This window comes from Rhinopithecus bieti, unplaced genomic scaffold (assembly GCF_001698545.2).
Source record: "Rhinopithecus bieti isolate Rb0 unplaced genomic scaffold, ASM169854v2 scaffold_12189, whole genome shotgun sequence".
NCBI classification, from domain to species: Eukaryota; Metazoa; Chordata; class Mammalia; order Primates; family Cercopithecidae; genus Rhinopithecus; species Rhinopithecus bieti.
Window position 1 is genome coordinate 49392 of NW_016807086.1, and position 9180 is coordinate 58571.

Below are 9180 nucleotides of genomic sequence, written 5' to 3' on the forward strand. Positions count from 1 at the left end.
TTTTTTTTTTTTTGTATTTTTTAGTAGAGACGGAGTTTCACCATGTTAGCCAGGATGGAATCTTTGATGAATTTAAGGAGAAGGAATTCATGGCTGTTTTGGATGATTATGTTACATCGTGCAGCAGGGATGGTGGAAAACAGGAAAGCAGAGTAATGAGCCAGATCACTACTTTCTATTTCTGTAAATGTAGATTACTAGAGAAATGTGAAGTATAGAACTCCCTTACGCATTACAGTCAACTTAGTTTTACCACAATGGCTGATTGATCTTCCAATAGTCATTGTTGCCTCAGACTGGACAAAAGAGCAGCCTTTCCTATACTTTTTCTTTAAGTCCTTCATTCCAGCCCATAGCCTAGCACAGGCTCATACCTCCCTGCCACTGTAGAAAGTGCCCTAAGTAGTGTTGCATGGGGTCTATTATCATGAAAACTGAGCTCAATCTAGAATAGACTGTGCTGTTCTTCTGTAAAGTTCACAGGTACTTTCTCTTAGATCTCTGCATAAGGATATGCAAGTGACTAGACTTAATCCCAAAGTGTAAATTTATCTTGTTTCCTATTAAAGATAAATCATTGGTGAAAAATAATTTTAAATGGTGACAATTTGGAATAATTTCAAAAATTAAAAGATTATTTATACATGAGCATGTGGTGTGTATTTTGCCACATAACATATTTTATGTATTTCACTAGCAATTCCCTCTCCTCAAAACCACATAAACATCTAATTACTACTTTTTAAAATAACATATTTGTGTATGCTGTTTTATTCTAAATGTAAATCAGTAGTCTCTGGGTATAGAAAAAGTGATAATAATTGTAGTCATATAAATGTTTATGTTATTATACTATGTAATACATTGAGGTATCTCTGAAAGAATAATACATCATAAGACAGTTGTAAATGTTCATATATCTTTATCATGTAATTATTAAAAAATATAATGAAGTTTTTCTATTAATTTTTGTATGTAATCATTACATGAAAATGAACTAAATCAGACTGTAACCCCATATGTGTATTTAGTGTATATGTGTGTATGTATATATATATATATTCACATGTGTGTATCTACATGTGCATGTATATATGTGTATATATATTCACTTGTATGTATATGTATATGTATGGTGCTTGTGTATATGTATGGTGCTATTCTCTGTGGGTTTAGAGAGCATAGAAAGGAGATTGATGGGCTTCTTAATAGGGTTGTAGTTTCTTGGCCTTTTCAACCACTTTCTGGAACTTTCATAGGTTTAGAAAGCAGAAATTCATCTGGTGAATTCAGATCTACTCCCAGTTTATTGGATAACTTAATACACTGATAATATTTTAATAACAAAAATTGTCCCAAGAAAGTAAAGGAAGACAAAATTGCTTTTATCTTAAAAGAATAAAGTATTATTGAAAATATATTTGGCTTATTCATTTAATGACTGTTCAAAATCTAAATATTTTCTATCACAGGCCCACAGATGTGACCCTTACTCTGAAAGATCCTCATTATCCGGACCATGATCTTGGAATCATTTTGCTCTCAGTCATCCTTACCCCTAAAGAAGGAGAGTCCAGGGATGTGGTAAGTTCCCCCACAGCCTAGTAGAAGCTCTTTCTTGCTCTCTCTTGTTCGAATGTTGTGAGCCTTTCTTTGGACCCAGAGGTAGTAATGAAGAGAAGCTGCCTATGAAAACATGCCCTGTTCTTTATTTCTGTGAGTACCTAGGTATTGCTCATTCATGCTTATTGTATCTTTTCAACTCTAATTTCCTGTTCCACCCTCCAGATCAGAACCTCTTGTTGTAAATAAGAAACAGATTTGAATTTTTATTTTAATTTTATTTCTCAATTTCAGATATGCTATATTACAGGCAAATATTAGTATTCATTTGGGGAATACATTTATTAGTGAATTGAATACTCGGAATTCCACGTTAAGGTATCCAGACCCTGCTGTTTTGACTGCATTGTCAGGTGTACCACAACAGAGAAAATGAGGTGAAATTATAACAGAGTTTCTGCTTTCTGGTATTTGTTTACTGAATGATAAGTGAGTACTTTTCATCTTCTTGATGGGCTTCCATATTGATATTACCCATTTTTCAGCACTAGCTGTCTATACATCCTTGCACACCATGCTGCTATGAGAAACTGACAAGGGACACAGAGGAGCCAATTACTCCCCCACAGTTGAAGTGACATTAAAAAATATCATGCTTGACCCACATCAGTATGCTTGCTAGTGTACTTTCTGCCACAACTTGCCAGAGATAATTTATTAGACTCAATGTGCTTTCATGTGCCTGGGAACTACTCTAACTAGCTCTGACTATAACACATTTTAGTAGTAGACATAATTTTTTTAGGCAAGTCGAAATACTCTATTTCAGCAATGTATGTATTGCTGTCCTGAAATAATGCATGATTAAAGTTGGTTATAGATTGTCTGCTGGAAAGGTATTGTTGGCATTTTCCACTAGACTGTAGGTAAATATTGTGAATTACAACTTCAAATTTGGAAATACTTTAAACTCACTGAAAAATTCACCTTTTCAAGAATTATTTCTCTCCATCCTTTTTAGAAATGTAATGATGACCCATATGTTTATATATAATATTTGCTAAATCGGGTTAAGTATCTATACTTCATTCACTGAGGAAGAAATTTCTCTTTTTAAATAAGAATTACCAGATAGTAATACCTAGTGTGAGAACTTAGCTTGGTAAAATTATGTATGTATGTATGCACATGCATCCTTGTGCAGAGGGGTGGGTGAGAAACAATTTTTACAAAAAGTATTTAGAAATGAAAGCCCGTCATCTTAGAAGTCACTACTTTAGAAGATATTATTTCACCCAGCACAAGCCAAGAAGTATAACCTAGCTGGCTAATCCATACATAGGAATCAATTGTAAATGTTCATTTTGAGTTTTATTCAAATGATTCAATGATTCTAGTATTTACCAAGAACCTACTTTAAGCCAGTTCCTGTGCTGGACACTTAGGATACAATAGAACTTAGACTCAGTGGAGAACCCAGGAATCAATTAGTCACTGATAGGAACAACTGTTTTAAATGCTGTGAAAAAGAGGTACGACTGCTGAAAGAGCAAATATAGGAAAATTTTTACTAGCCATGGGTTAAGGATTCTCTAAGGAAGTCAAATAAGACCGGAAATATGAAGTGTAAAACAGGCCTTAATAAAGCAAAAACAAGAAAGAGAGGTGGTATTTAAAGCAGAGGAGACAACACACACAAAGACCATGTGACAGGAGGAACCATGTTGCATTTCAAGAATTGAAAAACCACTGGAGTTTAGAGAAGGTGAAAGCAAAGACAGCGTGGGTGATCAGAGTGCATAACGACACTGGGGTGGAAGGACGATGCCCAGACTGTGTAGAACTCATTGACCATGTTAAGGTTTGGGTCTTTCCCCAAAAAACTGTGGGGAGCCATTGAAAGATCTGTGAATTGAAAGCAGTGGAATCGTATTTGCCTTTTGAAAATATCTCTGTGGCTGCATTGTAGAAAACATATTGAAGGGGTAAGAATGGATACCTGGTGACCAATTAGGAGGCCATGGCGAAGATCCAGATGAAAGATGATGGAACTTTGGATTGGGACTGTCAGAGGTAGAGATGGAGGGAAATTGGCAGGTTTACCTATAGGAGGTAAAAATCAGCAAGACTTGATGATAGAATATTCTTGTGCTGGGGTTCTTTGTTATTTTAATGAAGGACAGCACTTCATAAATCAAGATACCTAAGTGTCTGAGATCCTGTGTATTACCAGACCATCTAAACTTGAAATATTCCTGGAGATTGGAATGATATAGCAGCGATTGTGGTGATTTGGGTGATGTGATAATGTATAGTCAACTGAATTTTTACATTAAAGGGATGTTTATTAAACACTCTAACATCAAACTGAGGGTTTGAGGGAGCAAGTTAATATCAGGAGACCTTACGATGAAGCTGCTGAGTTATTCTAAATTACACAGAAATATATGTCAGCACAGGCAAAGTAGTTTCCAACATTATTTTTTCTTCAACAATCCTTCAAAAATCCCTCAATCTCCATGGTTGCTCAAATTTATTTTTAAATGTAAAATTATTTAAAATATTACAGTGCCTGGGAGCTGATCATCAGTAAGTTATCAAACACAAATAAAGAAGAAAATAGGTGGGTTACATGAAAGTAGTTATATATCACAAAAAAGGTTTTCTTCATCTTCTTTTCCTCCTTTTCCTTTCTCTTCCTCATATCTCTTCAGCCACACTCACCCTTAACACAAAAAGTTCCTCCTGAAATCCTCATGCTATTTTCTTGGCTCAAATCCATTGGACTACCCCAGATTTTTTGGAAGAAATCTTTCCAAAGGTATTTTCATCTCAAAAGTTCTTTTGCATTCATTGCCTTACTTCATGCTCTCTTCTTTCAAAGTTCCAGAGAGCACTGCATTCACTCTGCTGCATTAAGAGAGAAATGGTGTCTTCTCTCCTTCTATCCTGTTATTGACTCTCTTATGGCTTCTTTCTTCATCAGAGAAGCAAGTGGCTCAACCAGGGCTTAGAAAAGACACAGTGATCAAGTCTGTTCAGAGCCAGCCTCTGGCTGGTGAACATCCTTGTACTTTCCGTCATGACCTCAGTCACCCCTGAGGAGGCAGAGAGAAAGGTAACCAGTATGGTTATCCTGGCTCATCCTCATGGGTACAATCAATAGCTGAGGCATGGACTTGGTTGTATAGAAGCTAGCAGGGCCAGAGGAGGGGGAAGAAAGGAGGGAGGGGAGAAAGATTCCCCCACTGGAGATTCTACTGGGATTCAGTATCCTGGCTATTGGGATGTCCAAAATTTGAACCTGGTTTCTAAATATATGCTCTACGTTATGAAAATGCCCCAAAATACATATAAATTGGCTTTTCTTTTGTGTTTGTCCCACATTGCAGTTCTATAACTATTTTATTAAGCTCTCTAAAACTGATTCTTATATTTAGCAACACTGGTTATTAGGTTTTGAAACTCTAAATAAGAACCATTTGTAGGCATCTGTATAAAACAAAATACTTATTGATCATCTACTAAGCATTATAGTAGGCTTTATAACTCTCTCCTTCTTCTAAGTTTTCAGTGACTTGTGGCTATTTCTCTAATTAAATTGAAACTTCTGGTGAGAAATTTTAAGTGTCTCCAACAAGCAATGTATGTTCCCTCACTGTAACTTCTGTCCCAGCCATACAAATTCCTTCATGGTTCACCTTCTCTCAAGTCCAGGCTTTCTTCAGCGTTACCTGTGTACCTAAAATATGCCTATGTACAGTTCACCTTGCCTCCATCCTACATCCTATCACTCATACGAGGGGAATTATATATATATAATACATAAAGTCTTCCTTATGATGACTTCAAAAGACCAAGTGAGAGTATATGTTTTTTTTCTTACCTCAATATTCAAATCCCTGGGGTTGTCACAAACAATATCAACTCATGATTAAATAATGATTTAATTTTCTTTTGTAAGTTCTTAAAATTAGTATATTAATGATAATCTGCTTGAAATCAAGCCTTATTGCTCTTCCTACAGAATTCTAATGATTGACAATAAATTATAAACCCATCACTGTATTTTCTTCATTCTGTAACATGTCAAATATCAGCTTAATAATTTTTCTGGGCTACATTTGAAGTTTCTTGGTTAAAGCTCAGAGATCCAATGTATCTTCTAGTTAAATTTTTAGATATCTAAAAGATATAACATACTGCAGCTGTAAAAATGGCATGCTGAACTTTCACAAATTATTCAGAAACAAATTTTATTTAGAGAAATTTAAGCTAAAAATGCAACAAACCAGAAATCAGTTACTGTATGCTTCACAATCCCCAGAAAATGAGAATTATGTAAGAAAGGAATAAAGGCAAATTTTGCATTGACCCTCACAGAGTAAAATTACAAGAGTTCTGTTTTCTTTGATTACTAGCTCAGAAATAATTTATTTCAGGCTTTTAGCACTGAAGATGTTAGTTCAAAAACCACATGTTTATTCGTATGCCTGTATTGATAAAACTTTGCTAAATATTTTATATGTATTAAAAATGGAGAATGAAAGAGATGTGTTTCAAGAGCCTTTTACAGATAAATCCGAACAATCAAATAGGAAATAGAACATTAATGTTAATAAAATGCTATGCCACGGTAGGAAGAAATGAATAACTGGAAGTACAGAGTCCTTAGCATTACAAAGTGGTAAGATTTCTAAAACAGTCATCTTGTGAGTTTTTTATGCACTGTTAATAGTAACAATACGTTCCATGAATTATGCAGTTGGGATGATTTCTCCTTGTGTGGATTGCCAGCTCTAGAAATCATAAAAGTGAGGAACGAGTTGAAAATCCTATCAGCCTACTGAATCTACTAAAGCCTCTAAAATATTCAATGTCTAATTGCAGCAATTTGTATTTCATAGGTGCCATATCAAAATCTTCTCCATTGAGGTCATGATTGAGTCTTTTAAAAAAATTCCCAGATGTGAACAGATATATATGTATATACATTTTAAGTCTCCAGCATTGTGTGTACAAGAAACCAAAACCTCCTTGGGGGGCATGCTGATGAGTTGCATGGCACAATTGTCATTTCTGTTTTGATTGCATGTCCTATTTTTGAACCTGTAAAAGTGTGTAGTGCATATATGTGTGTCCTATATATGGCAATTTGTCTGATAGTGTGTTTGAGTTCTTTCTGGCTCTTTTTCTAGCAGAGTTCAATCCACAGCTTTCTTCATTGGAGAATTTGTGAAATAAAAGTGAGTTAATTTGTGTTACACACTCTCTTAAATAACCTAGACCTACAAATTGCTTGCCTAAGGCTAAAAAATAGAAAATTCAAAGAAACATATGAATGACCTTAGTTGGCCTTTGATGAGTGAAAAAAAAAAAAAAACTTCTTTATCTTGGATTAGTTTTGATATTCTTCAGAATTATTACACAGCCAACATTTGAAGAAATATCTACCTACAAAAAGTTGAATATATGTATGCTTTATAAGATGTATGTTACTATTTTATCTAATTATTCTGTGATTTTTTATATGTACAGTAGTTATATAGTTGCCTAAAAAGTCACTTCAACAAAAGATAAAATTAAAAAATGGATTGAGATTGTGGAGTCTTTTAAAACAGTTACTTCTGCAGCTCTATCACAAGCCATATTTTTATGCTACTTCATTCCTTTTACTGGCTTCAAGGAAGTTGAGCTGCTAATGAAGAATTTGAATTGTACTATAATCATATCAGGTAATAATCCTTTCAAAAATTAATTCATATGTTTCTCAGCTGAAGTTAAGATCATAGAGCAAAAAATAAATCTTATTTTTCTATAATTTGCTTCATCTTCTATTTTAGTAATCCCCAATCTTCCTTCTCTAACATGTCTCACAGATAGCAAAGAAAACATTATTAATAGTTTATCTATTAAATTAATTTTCTTTTTAACTTTTCTACTGTTTTATTGAACTGACCTTAACCCAACTACCTAAAAGAAAAAGGGACTTAGAAGTGAGATACTTAAACCCATTGCTTTGCTAGTAGATTTGGCTCAAGAGGCAGAAATGTTATAAAATGTAGGGTCATTTTGAGAGTCACTGGGTATAGTAATAGAACTTTAGATACTGAATTAGGAAAATAATGAATGGGTTCTCATAACTGCTAAATCTTTCCTATTTATACTTAGGGTAATCACTGACTTTTTTTTGTATCAGTTTCTCAATCTGAAAAAGAAAACCTTGCAGGCAGCCTGCTTATAAAGCTGATTTTGAGAGACAGGACAAATACTGGCCCTATATTTTGTTTTACTATAGAAGGTTAATTTTATGTGGTGCTTGTGAGTCAGGGGATGTGACTTTGTGGAATCCTTGTAATATTGACTAGTGTTGCCATGAGATTTCACTCTTTCTAACGTTCTATGGCCCTTTTACATAGCATAACATTTCTTATATAATGGAATTTTATATGATAAAATTCTCAGATGCTAGATAATGATGATAAATGACCATGAATTAGTAGATTGTACTTTTTATATATCTTCATTGTTCTTGATTGATTTGACTCAAAATATTGTCTCTAGGAGATACCATTCTTTGTCCATTGAAACTCTGCTTGGTGAGAAAGTTGAGCATTTATTATCCAACTCTTACGGGGCAGTTTTTGTAAATATAACGTACCACTTAAGTATTTGGTTTCCAGCTGCCTTTTGGTGATGATGGAGGAAGTGGTGGTGGTGGTGATGATGATGATGATGATACTGATGATAATAAATCATTTAACATCAAAAATAAAGATTTATTACATGTCCCCCTAGATGGCCACCTCTGTAACCCAATGCTGGGATTTGTTGCTTCAAAATGAATTGGACATTTAGTACTTTGAAAACATAAATTATTTCTATAATAGTATTTGATAACAGTGCTTTGCAGTTTCCTGACTTAAAAAAAAAAAAAGGAGGGGTGATGAGGAATCATTGTAACCTTAGGAAAGCTATTATTATTTTATGTTTTGGTCAACTTTTAACGAAGACTGTATGTAGAGAAAATATGCCCTATACGACCACTCCCTACAGAAAAGAGGAACGTATAATTATCTTTGAAAATGTTATGCTAGTCTTAGTTTTTACCCTAGAATGTACACATTCATTCTTGTGGTTTAGGTTAAAGATTGCCCTCATCTTATATTAAAATCTTTCCATTTTTGTGTTATTCTAATCCATGAGTAGTTTCTGACATGGTTCTTTTTTATGGTGAATCCTCCTGAAAGAGATACAGTTCTTAAAGTTGCATTTCCCTGATATACAAATATGGCACAAGCACTTTAAGCTATATTCCTTGCCCTGAATATTTCCTATGCTCCACTTCATCTGCCTTAAAGATAATAGTAAAGCAAAGAGAGGGGAAAGAGGTTAATCAGGAAGCTTAATACTTCAGTGTTCATTGAGAAATTTTTTAAAGTGAAGAGAGGAAACAAAAAAAAAAATCATTTATGATTTAGTTTATTCAAGAGATTAGTGATCTTGGGGATGCATTACAAAGCTCTAGAACCTTAATTAAAACTTTTGGCCATACATATTTCTTAGTATGACACAAACTAAGTAGTTTAAAGATATGCTTTCACTAAACTTTTTTTT

At 34.1% G+C, this 9180-nt stretch overlaps 1 protein-coding gene across 1 annotated transcript in view; it reads left to right on the plus strand.

Moving 5' to 3' along the window:
- LOC108534654 (multiple C2 and transmembrane domain-containing protein 1-like) overlaps positions 1 to 9180 on the plus strand; it is a gene marked incomplete at its 5' end in the record, with an annotated part of 262224 nt that overhangs the window by 18450 nt on the left and 234594 nt on the right. Inside the window, 1 exon segment of the mRNA XM_017880123.1 lies at positions 1473 to 1584. Within this exon segment, the coding sequence (XP_017735612.1) occupies positions 1473 to 1584 (112 nt within the window).